Source organism: Phyllostomus hastatus, unplaced genomic scaffold, assembly GCF_019186645.2.
Source record: "Phyllostomus hastatus isolate PE091 unplaced genomic scaffold, TTU_PhHast_1.1 phas_scaffold_129, whole genome shotgun sequence".
NCBI lineage: Eukaryota > Metazoa > Chordata > Mammalia > Chiroptera > Phyllostomidae > Phyllostomus > Phyllostomus hastatus.
The window spans coordinates 24,144,989-24,165,850 of record NW_025334009.1 but is presented as its reverse complement, the minus strand read 5'-3'; the positions used below and the strand labels follow the sequence as shown (position 1 = coordinate 24,165,850).

General features: G+C 34.3%; 1 protein-coding gene across 1 annotated transcript in view; it reads left to right on the top strand.

Annotated features, from left to right (window-relative positions):
- Positions 1-20,790, top strand: part of RAB5A (RAB5A, member RAS oncogene family) — a 28,191-nt gene extending 7,401 nt beyond the window's left edge. The window contains exons 3-6 of the mRNA XM_045857028.1: positions 13,826-13,977; positions 14,314-14,436; positions 15,944-16,037; positions 19,366-20,790. Coding sequence (XP_045712984.1) covers positions 13,826-13,977; positions 14,314-14,436; positions 15,944-16,037; positions 19,366-19,481 — 485 coding nt within the window. The 3' untranslated portion in view covers positions 19,482-20,790. The remainder of the gene's footprint in view (positions 1-13,825; positions 13,978-14,313; positions 14,437-15,943; positions 16,038-19,365) is intronic.
- The last annotated feature ends 72 nt before the right edge of the window (positions 20,791-20,862 follow it).

Below are 20,862 nucleotides of genomic sequence, written 5' to 3'. Positions count from 1 at the left end.
ATCAAAGAAATGTTTTACATATTGTAAAAGTTTAGGTAATGGAACTGTACTTGAGAATATTGACAACATTCCTCTTTCTGGCACTATAATTTTTTAGTTTTAGTTAGTTCTCAAAAGAGTGTTTGCTACCTGTTCCAGAACTATTTGCATTACCTGAGAACTCATTAAAAATGCAAACTCCTATGTTGAACCAAAACACTGAGGTGAGGCCAGTAATTTGAAGTTTTAGTACACCTTCCAGTTGATTCTGATGCATGTTAAAGTTTGAGAACCATTTCTTTCTGTGTTCTGAGTAGTCAGTATTACATTTTCGCTAAAGTTGTTCTCCCACAAATAAAGTCATTGCTTTTTTTTTTAACTGTTGTTTTTTTAGGACTTTAAAAATAATACTGTTCATCCAAATACCCCAATTTGAGAATTTGGTACTGGTTTTATTGCATATTGCCTATATCTCTTTGCATGGAAACCGCTTTCTATGAATCTGGTTACTTGCTAGGTCTCTTTAATAAGTGTGGTCCCTTGTCTATCCCATCAAGGATACTCTGCCTTGTCACTACTTTAAGGGAGTTAGAGTATCCGTAGTTTTCAGTCGTTGGACCAGTGCTGCTCCCCTTTGTTGCCACAAGTAATCAAGGACTGATTATGCACTAAATTAAAAGAAATATGTACCTCTTTAAAGTTACTTTCAGCAATCATTAACTCTTAAGTAGAGTGCCTAAAGTATTATTTCAGGGTTTTTACTGGAAGAACAAAATTCATTATACTTCTGCATTTAACATCCATCTGATTTCCTCTGCGGGGCTAGTAGGACTTGTTTTTCTGTTTATACACAAAAACATCTAATGGGAAAAATTATTGTTAAAATTAAGAGAATCAAGGTTGATTTCAAAGTTATTAATGCATTCTTATCATTTTATTACTAGGACTTTCTGAAGAGTAAATTATTATAGTTTAAAAAGTAGAGGATCTTGTATTCTTATGGCTTGCTTTTATTTTTTTGTTTTAAATTTTTTAAAAGATTTTATTGACTTATTTTTTAGAGAGAGGGGAAGGGAGAGGGAAGGGGAAGGAGAGAAATGTTAATGTGAGAGAAAAGGTTGTCTCTTGCATGCCCCCAGTGGGGGAACTGGCCTGCAAGCCAGGCATGTGCCCTAACCAGGAATCAAACCGAGACCTTCAGGTTCACTGGTTGGCACTCAATCTACTGAGCCACACCAGTCAGGGCCATGTGGTTTGATTTTAAATTCTAGCCCTAGTTCTTACAGCAATCTTAGGCAAGTCATACCCAGCTTTGTTTTTCGATTTATGAAATGGAAATAATAGTACTTAACTTGAAAGATCTTTTTGCAAAAATTAAATGAAAATGCATATAACTGTTAGCACAATGCCCAAGCACAGAGTAAAATGCTTATTAACACTACCATGACCACCATTACTTTTTCCTGAGTCATTTTTAATCAGTGATGATATTTTTGTTATATTGTTCATGACATGGCATTATTTTGGAATCCTGGCTCTTCTCCCTTATGCATAGCATTTGGTTTAGCATTTGACAGTGTTCAAGAATGTTCAGATTTTCATCTCTTAAAAGGTAGTTTCTCATCAAGAATTAAAGAACAGCCCTGGCTGGTGTGGCTCAGTGGATTGAGCACCAGCCTGCAAACCAAAGGGTCACCGGCTTAATTCCCAGTCAGAGCACGTGCCTGGGTTGCAGGCCAGGTCCCCAGTGGGGGGTGTGCAAGAGGCAACTGCACATTAATGCTTCTCTCCCTCTCGGGCTCCTTCCCCTTCCTAAAAATAAATTAATTAAAAAAAGAATTACAGGAAAAAATAAGATTTTAAAAACTATAAGCAAGTAGTTCCTAAATTTGAGCTTTCCTAAAAATGAAGTTTTTGCAGATTCATTCAAGTATGTAACATGAGCATTTACAACTAAGTCTCTTAAAATTCTGTATGCTAAATTCTTACTAATTTTCTTCCCCTTTACTGGTTTCACCAAAATGGTTAATCATATATATTACATTAAATGTATGTCACCCACATCAACTAAGTTATTTGTGGAAGATTTCTCGGAGGGAGAAATTACACAGTTAAATAGAATACTATATGTATTCAGATATCAAAGTTGCTTTCTAAACTGAGAAATAAAAACCAGCCAGAAAATTTAAATTTTAATAACTCATGTTTTTCCTGTAGTAAACTTTTTACTATTGCCCTTCACTTAACTAATCTTCAAAAAGATTTGTTTGTATACTTATAATCTTTGCATTTATTTACTTGCCTTTGTCTTTTTGCATCTGTATGTTGTTTTCAATTAAAATTACTTTTGAGGAAGGACAGAAAACGTAGAGACAACCACCACCTGTGTATGTTTTTGATTTGTGAGAAAAATGCTTATTGAAACATTCATTGTCTGATAACAGCAAGAGTTAGAACTTGTGGAAGTTAATCTTTTGGTTTTAAGTGAAAGGATATTATCTTTATGCATAATATTTCCTTTTAGAAAGTACATAATCCCATATTTGAGATAGATTATATTACTCAGAAAAGTTGGTAGAGACTTGTACTAATTACCATTTAAAAATAATCTTTCAATAATCTTAATACCAATTCTCCAATATTCTAGATTAAAATGTGATTATATGCTCCTACTTAAACATTGCTGTGAATTAGGAGACAGCTTGGTTCTAGTTCTGGTGTTAGTCCTTTTATAAACAACCCTTTTTACACATTTTTAAGATAAGCAGATTAAGCTAAATAAAGATTTTTCTAGAGCCAACTTTCTTTTAAAGTGTGTACTCTCTCCTCCATATTAAACAATGTAATCAATACAATTTAACTTTTTTTTTTTTTTTTTTTTGCTCTTAAAATTCATTTCACATTTTGGGATCAGTTTTGGTCCTATCTCACTTAATTCATTGATGCTCTCTGATGGTGCTTAAGTGTTTCAAGCTATTTGGTAGAGTGATTTTGCCAGTTAGCTCTAGCTATAGTGAACTACCTCTATTTTTGTAGATGTTGTTGTTCAACTGACTTGAACTGCTGCTTTTATTTGGCTACGTACAGGGAGTTGAATGGATTTAGGAGGTGGTTTTCAGGCCTCTCATGGGTTGTCATCAGTGCTGGGGCTAGAATCATCTCAACATATCTGGTAGCTAATGCTGGCAATTGGTTGGGGCCTCCACTGCAGCTGACAACCAGAACACCTACAGGTGACCTCACTACTTGGCTCGGGTTTATTCACAGTATGGTGTCTGGGTTCAAGAATGAGTGTCCCAAAAGTACCAGGTAGAAGCTGGATAGTCTTTTATGACCTGGCCCCAAAAGTCATGTAGCTAGCTAGGTATGTTCTAGCCACAAACTCAAACAGGTTCGAGAGAGTAGTTTGTTTCAGCGTCACAAGAAGAATGTGTTACGAGAAATCTTGTTGCAGCCATACAACAAGATTGGAAATACAATGTTAGAAATACAGTGCCAAACTTCTCCCCATATAGTTTTATGGAGAGCATCCTCATTTTTCTTGACTAATATTATTTCATTGCATGGATCTTATCAATATATATTTAATTCAGTTTTCTAGTTTTGGATATGCACATTGTTTTATTTATTTATTTGTTTGCCTCTTAACAGTGCTGCAGTGAATAACTTGATTCTTAGTTATTTCACACATATTTCAAGTATTTCTGTAGTATAAATTTTTATAGGTTGATTGCCCTGTCAAAGGTTATATACATTTGTAAATTTGATAAATTTTTCCAGACCACCCTCCAAACAGCAAAGCACAGAAGGCCTATTATCATATTTTACTAACTCAAGATAAATACTATAGTTGTAAATCTTTGCTATTCTTATATGCAAATACATTTTTTATATTCAATTTTCCCATCTCAACATTTTAGAGCCCATTCATTGTGTTTCCTTACACTGTGAACTATTTATGACTTTATGATATTTTATATAGATTAATTTATAATAGTAATATTGTATTCCATTTTATTTCTCAATATCTCTGAATTATATTCATATTTTATTAAATGATCTTTATTGTTTTAAACATACCCTTATTGTTGGACAGTTAGTGTTTATATTTTTTGTTTGCTCTTTTAGGTAATCATGTAATAGTGTAATTTTTCCCCCTTTGGACTTATTTTTATAGATCAATTTCTAGATGTAGTACTGAACCAGAACTAATTTTATCTAATTATTGTGAGATCAAAAGGATTTCAGTCTTCATCACTTTCTTCCTCCCATGGAGGTGCTCCCAATTTGGGGGATTATTGCTTGGCATAGATAATTATATTTTGAGACTACAGGTTTCCTGTAATTGTTATTACTCTGGGGTTAGAGGCTTCCAATCTCCTTTCCCTTCTTTAATTTGCCTTTTTTATTTGTGTTGTAAAATTCTCAGATATTAGAACTCAGTAGATAGGCTTATTACTAAGCTTTAAACAGTCACTTTCAAAGTTGGTAATATTTTAAAGGTGCAGGAGATTCCCTTGAGGTCTAGGAAGCATTAAGTGCTAGGTTCTTGATACCTTAGAAAAGATATCACTAACGAGAAGGGAGAAAGCTTCCTTTGCAAAATAGCCTGGACACTATTCATGCACATTATCTTTGGTTTTCTATAGTTTGAAAATGATATTCTTAGATGTAGGTATTTTAGTATTTTATCTTTCTTGGTATTCTCTGAGCTTCCTGGATCTGTAGTTCTTCCTTGGATATTCTGTTCTTATGTTCTCTTTATATTTTCAGTTATAGAAGTGTTAAGGCCTAAGAGTCTCTCCTTAGCTGTGTCTAGTCTTCTAATGAGCCTGTCAAAGGTATTCTTCATTTCTATCAGTGTTTTGATCTCTAGTATTCTGTTTTGGTCCTTTTCTAGGGTTTCCATCTCTCTGCTGACATTGTCTATCTATTCTTACATACAGTCTTCTTTAGCCATTAGAACCATTATTACATTAATCCTAGTTTTAAATTTCTAGACCAATAATTACAACATCTCTCCTATGTCTGGTTGTGAAGCTTGCTCCATCCTTCAAACCATTTTTATGCCTTTTAATATGCCTGATAATTTTTTGTGCTAGTTGGATATAATGCAGTGGATAAAAGCAACTGCTGTAAATAGATGTGGTGGAGCATTGTGGAGGGAAGGGAACCATTATGTAGTCCTATGATTAAATCTGTCTTTTCAATGAGCCTATATGTCTGGACAGTAAATCTCACAAATGTTTGTCAGGTGTTAGATGAGACAGGATGGTTAAAATCTGGAGTTAGAACTTTTCTTTCTCCCATATGGAAGGTTAGAACTGACTGGAATTGGGTATTACTTCCCCCAGGTCAGTTAGATTCTGATAACACCCTAGCAGATTACACTCAGATTAACCAGTTTCCCTGAGGGCAGGCCTTGTTCTGAGCAGAAGATCTGGCTTATTTCAAAATAGGTCCTTTCTCCTCGCCCTGGCAGAAACACAGGAGGATTTTCTTTTGACATTCAGTGTGAGAACCTTGTCAAGTTCCTAGAGGTAAAACTCAAAAAAGTATGGTGGACCCCAGTGTGACTGGGTCAATTGCAGTTCAGGTTTTCCTACCCCAGCCCTGGTTTCATCAGATTTCTGCTCTGAGATGTGCTTTTCTGTATCCACCTGCCTGTTTCTCTGATTTTAAGGGCAGCAAATTGCCTTGTGACTTCACTTCTCTTAGAGATCCAAGGTGATTTGTTGGTTTTCAGTTTGTTAAGCATTTTATTTGTCAGGATGAAGTGGTGACTTCTAAGGTCCTAACACTTGGAACCAGAAACAGAGTTGATTTCCTTGCATGTTACTGGAATTTAATAATACTCAAACTACTTAATATAATAATCTCTTGTCCATAGATAAAATGTCTTTCATAGACATATATCTGTTAAAGCTAAGTTGATTTTATTAATTTTTTCTCTGTCAATATTGGGGGGCGCTGATACTAGTTAATAACTTCTAATAACCTCTCCCCTTTCTCACATGTCATTACCTTTTTTCTTTATAATGTGTATCTTCATGCTACATCCCATTTCACTATTTGTTACATCTTTTTTAGATAAATCCAGTCTGGTGAATAAAGACTTTATAAGGATGTGCTTTTGGTGTGGTAAATACAGCCTCTGAGTCTTGAAGGTTTATCAGTTCATTTCTAGAGTGATCAGGTTTAGGGCTCTAATACTAACCAAACTCAGATTCCTAAGACTTACTTATTTTTTCCCCCAGGTGATGTTGGGGGTATGTTTATTAAAGCTGGTGACAGTAAAACAAGGAAGGGCTTAGGATAGAAGAAGCAACAGGAGAGAGCATAGGCAGGGCTGCTTTGGATCTTCGGAAAAAAATGAGTGTAGGCGAGGCTGCTTTGGCTCACTGAGAAGTCAGAGAAAGGGGGCGCCTTGGAGACAGGTTCAGGGTATTAGCCCAGGATGAGTTGCTGCTGCTGCCTATTGCTCCCCTGGTTGCAAGTCTGTGGGATCCCTTAGAGTTTAGTAGATGCACGCCTGAGAGGGAAGAAGAAGGGGAAGGGAAAGGCATTGGCATGCTCCTAGGATGGGGAGTGTACCCTAAGACTAATTTTAAAGAATTTGCATTAATGTAGTACCAGAAAACTATAATGATAATGTTCAGTTGGTGCCATGTAACCAGTATGTCCTAGTTAGTGAATTCCCTTAGGAGAGTTGGGTGTACTTTTAGAGTAACTGTCAAGGTGTGATAGTAAACACACACACACACACACTCACACTCTGAATTCTCTTACTCTTAGAATATTTCTCAAAAAATTACATGAATTAGTCTTACAGTGTTGAAGAAATGATTGTTAATCTTCACCTCATTTTACTTGGCTTTATGCAGACTCTTTCCTGTGTATCGTTAATAGTTCCCAGGACTGCAGTTCATTTGGCAACAATTACCTTTAGATGTTGCTCAGTGATTTTCGTTGTGGTAAAATATGCATAATATAAAATTTATGGTTTTAACCAGTTTTAAGTTTACAGTTCTGTGGCATTAAGTACATTCACATTGTACAACCTCACTACTGTCCATCTTCAGAAATTTTTCATCTTTTCCAACTGAAACTCTACCCAAACAATAACTCCTATTGTCCCCCGCCTCTGCCCATGACAAATACCATTGTACTTGTGACCATGAATTTGGCTCTAGGAACCTCTTGGAAGAGGAACATCAAATATGATGCATCATATTTGTCCTGTGGCTGGCTTATTTCGCTTAGCATCATGTCATCAAGGTTCATATTGTAGACTATCAGAATTTCCTGCATTTTAAGGGTAGAATAATATTTTATTGTATGTATATACCACATTTTGCTTATCTGTTCATCCTTTGTTGGGCTACTGGTTTTCTTCTACTTTTTGGTATTGTGAATAATACTGCTCTGAACATTGGTGTACAAATATCTATTCAGGTTCCTGTGTTTACATCTTTTGGGATATCCACCCAGCAGTGGAATAGCTGGATCATATGTTTAATGTTTTTGAAGAATCTGTACTACTTTCCACAGCAGCTGCACCATTTTACATTCCTACCAGTAATGCACTGGGGTTCAATTTCTCACTATTTTTGCCAGTTGTTGTTTTTTATTATTTTGCTAATAATTGTCCTGATGGATGTCTTTGTGGTGTTGATTTGCATTTTCCTGATGATTAGTGGTGTTGAGCATCTTCTCATGTGCTTCTTGGCCATTTGTATATCTTTTTTGGAGAAACGTCTGCTAAAGATTTTTGCCCGTTTTTTAATTGGGTTCTTTGAGGGTTTGAGGTTGCTGAGTCGTACAAGTCCTTCTATATCAATCCCTTATCAAGTGATACTGATTTTTTTTTTTTTTAAGAATGAATCCTATGTGATAGATGTTTATAGATCATCTCATAAGATGGATTTACTTTTGGGAATTTTGCCATCTTTTTACATATTATGTAGTAAATGTTTTTATCTTTTTGCCAGACTTTTGGAATATTTTCTGTTTGGGTTTAGTCACATGTGTATGCTTTCTAATGTAACTCTTCCCTGAATATGTTAGATATGTGGGGTTGGTCTAGTCTACTTTGCTGCCATAATTCACTGGGTACTCCTATATATACATATAATTTTAATGGGTGATAAAAGTGGCCTTAATTTTTATTTTGCCTCTTGTCAGTGCTGACCACCATATATTCTTCTCTACAATTTTATCATCTGCAGTGAGTGCTCATCTGTCTGAGAAAAGTCATTATATTAGATTACTGCTATTAATACTCACTTTCCCAGTAAACCAACTTCTAACTTTACTGATAACTTTGGTACCTGGTTGTTGATGCTGCTTAGTCAGTTCCTACTATTACTTTTTCTTCTTCTTCTTTTTAAAGATTTTATTTTATTTTTGGAGACGGAAAGGGAGGGAGAGAACCATCAATATGTGGTTGCCCCTTGTATGCTCCTAACTGGGGACCTGGCCCACAACCCCAACATGTACCCTGACTGGGAATCCAACCAGCAATCCCTTGGTTTGCAGGTCAGTACTCAGTCCACTGAGCCACACCAGTTAAGGGTATTAATTCTTCTTGATCCAATACTCATCATGAAGTTTGATCCAGATCCGTGAAACTCTTACTGAATTACTTGGCTCTAAAAACCTTTGCTTTCCCTACACATCACTTCCAAATTATGTCGAACTTGAATTTGATGATCTCAAGATCCTGATCTACTGAGATCTTGAACAGGGACCTTCCCCTCTATAGCAATTTATATTTTTAACTTTCAGTTTTTACAGGGCCTCAAATCCACCACTTTTGATAGTTTTACATAGGGGAAAACAGTCATGATTCAACTATGGTGACACTACTATTTTAATTTTTTTTCTTTTCTGTGCAAAATTTTCCATTCATGTTTTTACATAGGTGAATTTTTTTGATTTATGACAGTTAAATAGGTTATAACCATTTGTGGTTGGTTAAGGTTGCTACAGTATTGATGTAGTTATATTTTGAGTGCTAAAATTTAAATAGGTCTTTTTTTTTTACAACCATTTTTAAATTGCTACTTAATATTTACCAAGCCCACTGGTGTCTTTTCATTTATACATTTAGGTTGTTTCTGAATTTTTTGGTACAGAACATATTGTTCTCCGTGCCCTTCCCTTCATACCATCTTTTGAAAATTCCATGATATAATAGATCAACAAGTAACAGCATTTCATGGCTTTGCCTGGTTGACAAAATTATTTCCAAAACAGTTATAATACCATCACCAGCAGTGGGTGTTTTTGCTACACTTCTTTGGTAAGTTAGGAGATAAACTTAACATTTTTGCTGTGAAGATGATTTCGTTGATTACTAGTGATTACTAGTAACTTTTTTCTGTGTGTATTCCTTTTGTGAATTTTCTTTACAAATTTGTGTTGCTTTTGGAATTTTTTGTAAGATTTATATGAGCTTCCCACATATTAAAAACTAATCTGTTAACATTCATTGTAGAGAATTTCTTAAATATATTCTCTCCTGTGTTATGGGTATATAATACATATCTTGCAAACCTAGTCTCAAATTTTTGTGTACTTAAACCTCATAGTCATAATACAGGATTTTTGGTTACTTCTAATGAAGTAATTCTATCAAATTTAATAAATAGTTAAGGGTTGGGGTGGTATTGATTCCTTGGTTTTTCTCTTTTCACCTTTCTGTGTAATTCATGTAGAATCATTTTAGTTAGTTTAAACTTTTTTTCTTAGTTCTTGGCCTTTGGCTAATGCTATTGATTTGCATAGTCTTTCCCCTGCCTACTGTTTTTGCAGTGTCTCCTCCTTGCTTATTATTTATTAAGGTCTTAACACATTCTGGGCTTGTGGTATTTGGAGATTTAACATTTACAATTTCCGGTATTGTCAGATGACCCCAAGGTCTATGATTTAATAATTTGTAGTTTTGCTGGGACTGAACTGTTAGTACTTGCTGCAAGGCTTGCAGATAGGAACTGGTTGTGTAGCTCAATGAGGGAGCCTATTAGACAGGCCAGCACCCGCATCTCAACGCAGCTTTGTTTTTCTCTACTTGTCGTCGCGTACACAGTAACTCTCGAAGTGATAAAAGCTGTTTCTTTGTGAAATATGGGCCCGAAAAGAAAACCAACTGCTAGTGCTGGTGATGGAAGTGAAGAGAAAATGAAGAGGTCTAAGAAAGTGAATGTTCTTAGCCAGAAAATAGACGTTTTGGATATATTAAAGTGTTTTTGCAGATTCAGGTAAGTTTGTGGTTGGTTAATGTTGCTACAGTATTGAAGTAGTTATATTCTGAGTGCCAGAATTTATTTTTTTATAAACGACTAGTAATGTATTTTCAGAAGCACTAAGGATCTGAAGATGTCAGCTCTACTTCACTGCATTTTATGGAGAAGTTAAATGCTTTAGTAGTGTTTGAAAACTTGAGAACTTTGGGGAATCATGATGGTCTTGCAGTATATGTTTATTATTATACTGGGTTATTCTATTCCCATAATGTATGTTCTTGTGGCACTATAACATTTTAATTTTGCTTTTAAATTCTCACCCAAAGATGTTTATTGACTTTGGGGTTGGGGGGGGAGAGGGGAGAAACATGGATCTGTTCTCCCATACTGGCCCCAACTGGGGATCGAACCCGCATCAGGTGTATGGGGTGATGCCCCAACAAACTGAGCCACCAGACCAGGGCTAATTGTTGTAATATTTTTTGATGTGCCCTAAATCTTACTTCCTTGGCCTCTGACATTGGTCTTTTTCTCTCCCAAAATTACACTGTCATCATACCACATGAGCAACAGTATGGTGTTACCAAGTTATAAAAAGGTTTTGATGGTATTTTGTTTGAGATTGTATGAGTTATATAATACCGTACTTGGACATGTATGATGTACTCCTGTGTATAATATGCACCCTTATGTTTTCCTCAGAAATTTGGGCCAAAAGGTGTGCATTATATATGGCAAAATATGGTAGCTTGAGTAGAGACCTTTTGAAATGTCTATTTTTTCTCATTTGGGAACTGTGTATTACAAATTTTAACTGAACTAGCCCGGAAATATAGTTCCACATATCTTGTATGAACCTCTTTTAGCAAACATTTTGAACATTTATGTGGACTGGAATTTATATTAGATGTTGGAGAATAATAACTAATAGTAATTTCTCAAGGAACTTTCAGTCTGAGAAAACAAAAAGACAATCTTTTTAAAAAGATTATAAAAAGTGTGAAACATATTGTTGCACAGGGAAGTCTGGGAGCACAGAGGTAGGAGCTGTTAAATAGTATGGGCTGAAGAATGGTTTCTAAGAGGAATTGAGTGAGTTGATTGTTCTTATTCTTTGTTAATATGATTGAGATCCATTCTTCTCCCAGCATGATACTGAAAACCTGATTATTATTAGTGTATGGTAAGGCTGTTGACTTTGATCTGTTCTAGCCAATTTAAAGAACTCGTTATTATCTGTATAACATTAGCTGCTGCCTTTGGATTTTCATGTCAGTCTTGTCTCTTCCAGATAATGTCTCTTTCCCATATTTTTTTACTTTTTTATTATATGGATATCCCAGATAATGTTAAATAATTTTGATGATATACTTTCTTGTTTGGTTTACAGATTTAGAGATGCTGCCTAAGAGCTTTGCTATTAATCAGAATGCTGATTTCAGGCTGAAGGATGGAGTGGACACTTGATAAATTTTAAGGGAAATGTTTTATATGTATATTAGGAACACATGTTGACTCTAATACCCTTTTTAATATATTTAAATGATACACAGCTTTACAGTTTTTCTTTGTTTAGCCTACTGGTGTAATAGCTTTGTATTTCTGAAAGAATTTCTATTTGAGCATGGGTTGTGGGGGTTTTGTTTGGTTTTTACTGTATTCGTTGGTGTTTCTTTGCTTGTATTTTATTTGTTTTTGTACATGCATTGATAAAAAAGATTGGTAGCCTTTTGTGATACATTTAACTGGTTTGAGAATCAGATCATGTTTGCTTTAAGGCAGCATTAACTAATGGTTATTTCCCTGAACCTAGAGTTGACTTATGAAAGTGTAAGTGAATGTTTTTACTACCAGTGTACTTCGTGGTTATTGAAAAGAGAAAATAAAGTCTGAATTGCCCATTATAACCCAATTTTTTTTTAGTTTGTATCAAAATTTACTTGAGAAAAAGCTTGTATTTTTGGTCCATTTCTTTTACCCCCTTTTATTGAAAAGGGGTTGTCTTAGAGGGTAAATTTTAAGTGTTTAAAAATATTTTTTGATTCTAAGGGAGAACCATTCATGAAAGTGAAAAAAAAAAGTTAACATAATGCTTTCTTGATATCTTGTATCATAAATACAGGATTTTATGGGGTTTTTTTTATTTTTAAAGATTTTATTTATTTATTAGAGAGGAGGAAGAGAGGGAGAGAAATATCAATGTGTGGTTGCCTCTCACATACCCCCTACTGGGGACCTGGCCTGCAACCCAGCACGTGCCCTGACTGAGAATCAAACCTGCGACCCTTTGGTTCGCAGGCTGGCACTCAATCTGTTGAGCCTCACCAGCCAGGGCATAAATACAGGATTTTAGAAAATGAGTGTTACTGCTAATGTTGTATGGTAAAAGAAGTTTGAATTAGAGTATATTTTAAATATGAATACTCTTGTGAGAATTCATAGAAATAATTGCATTTGCAAAATTAATAACAATTCTATGCCAATTTGGGAGGAGTTGAAGACTACACCTTGAGCTGAAAGTAAAAGTGAGAAGCATGCCAAGTTAACATGAATGATAGAGCTGCAAGGGTTTTACTACCAAAGTAAACAAAGGAACTATAAGGTATAGTTACTATTGGCCAGTGTGCTGCTAAAAATGGCTGTATGTAGATCTTGTTCATGACTATCTTTAGTGCAACTAGCTATAGTTAAATATTTACTCCAACATATAGTATTTTAAAGTTAATTCACTTGATTATAACCTATCTTTTATAAAAATCTATGTATCTCTTCATAAGTGTCCATTGCAATGTCTCTACTGATGTTAATTATTGTAGATCCAAGAGAATTATTTGTGATAAGTATTTTACTTTATTTTGTTCTTATGAAGCAATTCAGAAAGTAAGTGATAAAGTAGTACTTTGCAGAATTTGACAGCAACCTCTCGATTTTAAAAGCAAAGATATCATTACAAAATCATTTTTTTCTTATTGTTAAAATCTGAGAGGAGATGAAAAGGTACAAATCTAAAAAGTCCTATGGCAGGCAGTGGAAGAGTTAATATTGAATCTGCATTTAGCAAATTAAGTCTAGATTATAATAACTATAAAATTAAAGGTGTAAATGTTTTGAGGGAATAATAACAAAATATATTGATTTAGTGATAATAGACTGGGACTGAAACGCCAGAGTATGCCAGTAAAAATCAAGAGAATGGAGCAAGGGGGCATAGTTTGGCAATGTAGATGATAGTTATAGGTATGCTGAGTTTTCCCCCATTTTCCAAGAATTTTAATAAATATATTTCTTAAATTGTTTTACAGTTTTAAACTTACAATTTGTAAGACAGTTTAAGAAAATACCAAGCTTATTTATTACAAAAAAACTTTTAAGAGTGTAGGAGAAACTTTCAAAATAATTTTATTATAAAGATCATATGTATTTATGATCTTAATAAATGTAAAAGCATGTATATTTAGCTTTGAAGCAGATCTTTCAAGTATTTAAAGCCACTGTTAAATGTGTTTATGCAATAATATATCAGGTTTACAGGTATTTTCCATATTATGAAAATATTAGGGGGGAAATGATAAACTTACTGCACATATTTTCTTTTTCAGCGGCTTTTCTAACCCAAACTGTGTGTCTTGATGACACAACAGTAAAGTTTGAAATATGGGATACAGCTGGTCAAGAGCGATACCATAGCCTAGCACCAATGTACTACAGAGGAGCACAAGCAGCCATAGTTGTATATGATATCACAAATGAGGTAAGTAGAAATGCTTGATATAACGAAATTAGTTTGAATATCCATTTTTGATATTCAGAGTTTTGATTGGAGAAAAGATCTTTAAAAATCTTTTTTTTTTTTTTTTGATAGTCAAGCATGACATTTTCTGCCAAACGCTTTTGAATTAGAGAAGCTGATTTTTAAAAAGAAATGTAATGAAAGTGTCTTTAATAATATAGTCCCAAGAATTTTTTTTTTTTAAGAGTCACTTTGGACAGTCTTTAAAGCCTTGTCTCACAAAGCTTTCCCTAGCCTTTTTTTTTTTTTTTTTTTTTTTAATTTGTGCCTCAAAATGGCTGTTTGTTTGTTTCCCAGGAATCCTTTGCCAGAGCCAAAAATTGGGTAAAAGAACTTCAGAGGCAAGCCAGTCCTAACATTGTAATAGCTTTATCTGGAAACAAGGCTGACCTTGCAAATAAAAGAGCTGTTGATTTCCAGGTATGTTGAATTTAACTTTTATTTGAAGGCATACATTTATTGTAAATTTTATTCTGTATCTACACTTGGATTATAGTTACTGGTTCAAAACCATGCCAATAAGAAATTTTAATATAAAATTTATTAAACGTGATATACTATATGTAATAAAAGGCTTGTCATGATAAACATGAATATTTAAAGGTTTACATAATTGTAATATATAAAAATTCAGATTTTGTTGACCTAAACAATTATGAAATAAATCGTTGTTTACAGTTATTGCAGAAATGAATAAAAGCCAAATGTCTTCTACCTTTCCTTCTCATCCTTTTCCTGTTTATCTAACAATATATTTATCAACATGCATATGCATACCCATATATACCTTACACATTTGTGGTACACATAAACCTACACTCATGTGGTTCCTAAAAGGGCCTTCAAAAGTGTTCCAAAAACCCACTTTGTATGTTATCTAATATAGCTAACTAGGAATGGTCCCTGGTGTAAAATAAGGAAGTACAATAATTTAAAATAAAGCAAATACCCTAGTGGCTTAGTTGGATGGGGTCATCCCCATGCACCAGTGAATGCATAAATAAGTGGAACAACAAGTTGATATTTCTCTCCCCCTCTTCGCTCTCAAATCAATAAGTAAGAAATAAAGCAAATGTCTTTAATTAGACATTTTAAAACTTCTAGTTTTTTTGTTCTTTAGCTTTTCTACCAGAGGAGTTTGATTGTGGCTATTATATGTATAATATCAGTGATGCGACTTTTTTTTTAATTTTTCAAAATTTTCTGATGGCTTAAGGGAAGAAATAGTCATTCCACCCATTAGGTAGTAAGCTGAGCACACACAGTTCATTTGATACTGGTGACAACCATCTGAGACAGTTACCTCCCTAGCACAGAGTGATAAATAGAGCACCTGTAGTCAAAAATTGCACTGTCACTTTAGAGTTCAAAGGAACCTCATACCTCATTGTTTGTCAAATGGGAAAGGTAATTGGTTGCTCTTCACAACAACAGCTATGAGCATCAAAGGCAATAATAATATATATAAACTGTAAAGCATGAAAAATCAGAGCAGTAACACAGTTTTCAAAGGAATGATTCATGACCTATCCAAAATTAAAATGTTGCTTATAGAAGTCATTTAGAATTTATATGAGTATCATTTAGTGATTGAAGCCATGGTTTCCCTTGGACTTCTTTGCAAATAATTAGCATAAGTACAATTGTCCATTGAGATCAAAGAAATTTTTATATTTAGAATAGGCTAAATTTTTCATTCTCTGGAAAGCAGATTTAACATGGGACCGGATTAATCAGTCTGGGATAGTATAAGAAGTAAGGCAAAAAGAAAACTACACAATATTCTAACCTTTGTTTTTTACCTTAATTATTGGTTACAGGTAATTAATTGGAATAGTAATAAGGAAGCCTCTTTTAATAACAAAAAATGCATTAGCAGGTGTAGTATACGCAAAGGATGTATCTTATATTTTTGTTCTGTAAACAGGAAGCACAGTCTTATGCAGATGACAACAGTTTATTATTCATGGAGACATCAGCTAAAACATCAATGAATGTAAATGAAATATTCATGGCAATAGGTAAGATTGACCTTTTTTTTTCAAACTAAATACAGGCAAAACAAGTTTATACATAGGACATTTTTAGTTTGACTTTTTAAAAAGTTATTGGATTCTTTTTTTTTAATGATTCTACAACTATTTTAGATTCATTTGACTAAGTATTCATTACTTTATTAGTAATATTGTTAAATTTGATTATTACCTATTAGGTTATAATACTTGCAATTTAGTTTCTTCTGAGTTGGAAGCCTGAATTCTGAGCTGATAGATTTCCTAAAGATTTCACTGAGAAATTTGAATAAATGTGTTTTTTTCTATTAGGTTATACTTTTTTATATAAAAGGTAATAACTCAGAGCCATATTTTTCAATGCAGCATGTAGGCATAATGAGATTTTTCTCACTGACCAATAACAGTTTTCATCTCTCTCATGCCCTGAACAGAGCACTAATTTTTCAAGTTCTTTTGAAATCATTGATGTATATAAGTATACAGATGTATAAATTATTTTAATGCAAATATTGCAGTAGAAAGTTCCAAAGCATGAAGCACAGAGGGAAAAGGAAAGCAAAACAGCATCTATGCTTTGTATGAGCTCAGTGGTCATGTGATCCTGTGCAGCCCTCTTACCTTTCTTTCAAGGTACTTTTAACTGATGATGACTGCTAGTCAGTCCACAGTTGTTGAATTAGGTGATGAAGTTGGAATACTAACAAAGAAGTTTCCTTTTGTCTAAAACAAAAATAAAAGTATTTCTTTTGACCTTCCCATTAGTTTCAAAGTGAAGATTTATAAGAAGGGTCTATTTAGGTGGCTCTCACAGTTTTCTGCCCACTACACTATTCAGGTGCAAGCACTCTTCTTATACCATAACATTTTTTTATTACACAGTAGTGATTAACTGGGTGTCCACATTCCTGTCCTCAAATAAGGAATACTCTTTTATATTGAAGTCATAACAGATTGACCAATTTAGAGCTGATTCAGAGGCTAAAGAAACTTCATTAAAAGCTGCAAGTACTGTCATAATATCTTTCACTAGATGAAAGAGTTTAATGATGGCTCATTTAGGGCAAAAAGTTGCCTGTTTATTGTATAAAATATTTTCCTGAGAAACTCAGGCTTGCAGTTATTAGGGAAATGCTAGCATATTTGCAAAGAATTGTTTGGCAATATGCTCTTTTTATAAAGGGGATGAGTGACACCCAGAACTGCACCTGAAAGTTTAACAAAAAACAACATGATAGGTCCTTCAAATCAAGCTGAACTTTAAACCTTTCTGGTGGTTTTTAATTTGTATTTTTTATTCATGTGTTCTAGGAACGTCATTTTTCCAGTCAGAAAATAGCCTACATACTACAGCTTCCAATTATTTTTCTGAAATCAGAATATTTTTTTCCTTGAAAGAAATGGAAATGCCATTTCTTTTACTAGATTATAACAAATAAATCACACAGTATACTCACATTTTTACTTTTGATGACTTCCCAAAGGGAATACTTACTTCATGGGAGAGTCTGCAATAAATTTATTGTCTGCTTTTCATTGTACAAGGTTTTGAGAGGCTTCTTTTCTTGCACATCTTCTTGGACTCGATCTAGGATTTTTAGTTTCTCACAGTTCATCAATTTAGGGACAAATTGGTAACCTGCAGTTATCCATATACAAAACAGTACTGGTTTCACTTTGGTAACACTCAATGAGATATGAGACAGGAGACAACTTCTTTTGCGATCCACAAAGTGCATTTTAGTTTATCACCACAGTAAAAATTAACCAGTAGAAGCTAAAAAATTCTTCATTGCAGTTTATTTCCATCAGCTTCCTGATTTCACTCATATATAATTACAGGTAGCTCTTGAAGAAGCATGCTAAAGTGAAAAATGGTTGCTCAGTCCTAAACCTAACTTGGTATTAACTATAATAAAGGTTATAGTGCTAGTCTACTCTTTATCCTACAAGGCTTTGTGAATACAGTTGACTGGAAATTTACCATTTTATTACCATTTATAACACCATCTTTAGAACAGTTACTAGAAAAGTGGCCCTAGGTAATGGGTTTTCTTCCCAGACCTCATTGCTCTTGGCTCCCAGATCCATTGGCCATTCCAGCATCTAGAATTCTAAAGATGGTTACAACAAATAAAGGATAAAAGATCCAGAACACAACTAGGCATATCGATTTTGAAGTAGAGCATGTTTAACTTTTGTGTAAATTGAGCCAAGGCTGAGGTTAAGTTAGAGTCTTACTATAGTAAGTAGTTTCTCCCCAAAAGTGATGGAGACCAGTGTGTCTAGCCACCCTTAACAGTCTGTACTCTTAGAGATGTTTAACATTGAATGAGTCTGACACATCAAGGATCTTCAGATTCCAAGCAGGCAACATCTAATCAGTAGGAGCTGTGCTCCAGAGAACAGCATTAGTTATCCTGCTCTTAGCAGAGTAAATGCCATTAAATGCTGATTGAGGGGCAGGCCATGCTCATCTGACTCAAAATTGGGAAAAAGTTTTTTTTGAGAGAGCCTGAGGAACAGTCTTACTTACTAGGTAGAGTTACTGTTGAATCAGATTAGTATTCTTAATCATCCACAGAAGAGAAAAGTGGTAGGTATTTGAAAGGTGAAGTCTATAAGCCAGAAAGAAAATAAGAGATGTGATCTGTCATAATTTTGAATAATAATTAGGTATCACAGTAGAGGAAAATTTCTTCTGGGGTGATGGTAATGGTATTTGTTTATATCTTGACTTGTTCCAAAAAGTGTTTGTGGCAGTCCAAAGAACACTGATACAAGTTGAGCTGCCCTTACAAACACATTTATTAACTTAGAGTTTTTAAAAGTAATGATTATGAAATAAGTACAACTTTCCTGGTATTGCTAAGTGAATATATGTAAAGAATTTACTATAGTTCTAGTCAAGTTAAGTTTTAATTGTATGTCAGCAACTGGTCCCCATTTACCCTTTCATCAGCTCACTAAACTCCCTAAGGATAGTGACCAATGTTTTGATATTTAATAGATACTCAGTAAAGATTTGGACAGAATGGACATATGGTGTCCTTGACCAGTGTGACTCAGTTGGTAGGGCGTCATCCCACAAACCAAAAGGTCTCAGGCACATGCCTGAGTTGCGAGTTTGGCCCTAGGTTGGAGTGCGTACACTAGGTAACCATCCAGTCAGTGGTATCTTTTTCTTTGTTTCTTTCTTTTTTTTTTTTTTAATGGACATGGTTATGTGATAACTTGAGGATAACCTAACTGGAAAGGAAGATTATAAATAAGCAGATGAAAGTAATTGTAGTATGAATATTCTAATTATGTTTATTTTAATAATTTAATCTCTCAGCTAAAAAGTTGCCAAAGAATGAACCACAGAATCCAGGAGCAAATTCTGCCCGGGGAAGAGGAGTAGACCTTACTGAACCCACGCAGCCAACCAGGAGTCAGTGTTGTAGTAACTAAACCTCTAGTTTGAACCCGCTGGAATATTCTTCTGCTTCTTAAATATTAACGGTGGAATTGGAGCTCAGTATGACTTCCAAAAGAAGAGACTTACAATAGAGTCAAGTTTCTAATACAGAATTATTTTAAGTGTTTTGAACTTAATTTTTAATAACATGCATGTGACCCTCTGACTAATGTTTCAGCAGTAGAAGGGGGAAATGAGAGCTGTGTGTACACTTGTTTCCTTGGAAGGTTAGGGGTAATCATTTCTCTTCACCAGGGATATGTATAGACAAATGACTATCTGAACCTACAGTTATCCAGCCAGATCTACGAAAAAGATTTCAAATTTAATTTGAGCTTTTCAGAAACATTCTTTTTTAGAAGAAGGTTCTAAAGATATTTATGCTTAGCTATGGTATACAGGCAACTGGTAATTTCTCACAGTATCCATATTTAAAGTGTACATTCCACGTTTTAGAAAATTAGCCACAAGAAAACAGTCCCACATCTTCAGGACAGAGTAAGGAATGAGCATTAGTGGCATTTAAATTGTAGACAGTACTGTTACTTTAAGTGGGGTGTAAAAAAAAATAAAATGTTAACCCCATCTTGTTTTAGGAATATGAAAGCTGATAAATGCATTTTAATGGGTAGTGTTTCCTTCAAACGTGAGCTCTTCAACAAAAGTGAAACAAACCAGGTGTCTGTAATTTCTGTTTAATCACTGCGGGCCATTATATAGGTTTAGTTGTTTGGGGGTATGGAAGGGGCTTTTGTTCCCTTTGGACATGATATAGTCAATGCACTAACAATTATGTACATTCAAACTTGATTATTTTAAATTCGAGCTGTACTGTAAATAGGGTACTGCATTGTAGTCTCCATCCGTTTACTGCTTTTCTGTAATATTTAAGAATTGCTTAAAAGTATACAAAATGTACAGTTACTAAAACAGCTAATTTTTCCCTTCTTGCCCCCTTTCAGTGGAAGGGGCTTCAGTTCCTACATGGCTAGAACCATGATAAAACAATGTACCAGTAATTTGTAGCATACGTATTGCAATATATGTTAGTAACAATCTTGCAGCCTTGTTTTCCAAAGTTCATTTTATCTGGATCAGTTCGGTATATTGCACTAATTGTTTTTGGTATTTTCATTATATGAAATCTACCATGTGTCAGAGATGATTTAATCTATTTAAGTGTTGACCTGCTAGCAAAACTTGTATATTTACAGTACTTCAGAATTAGTAAGGAAAACGGTTCACCAGTGTTTAGTTTTATATTGAGGTGCCCAGGTTGGAATAAAGTGGTATAAAAAGCAAGTATTGGTTTTTCTCTCTTTTTTGGCATGAAACAGTGAACATATATAAATGGTATTGTGTAACTTAAAATCT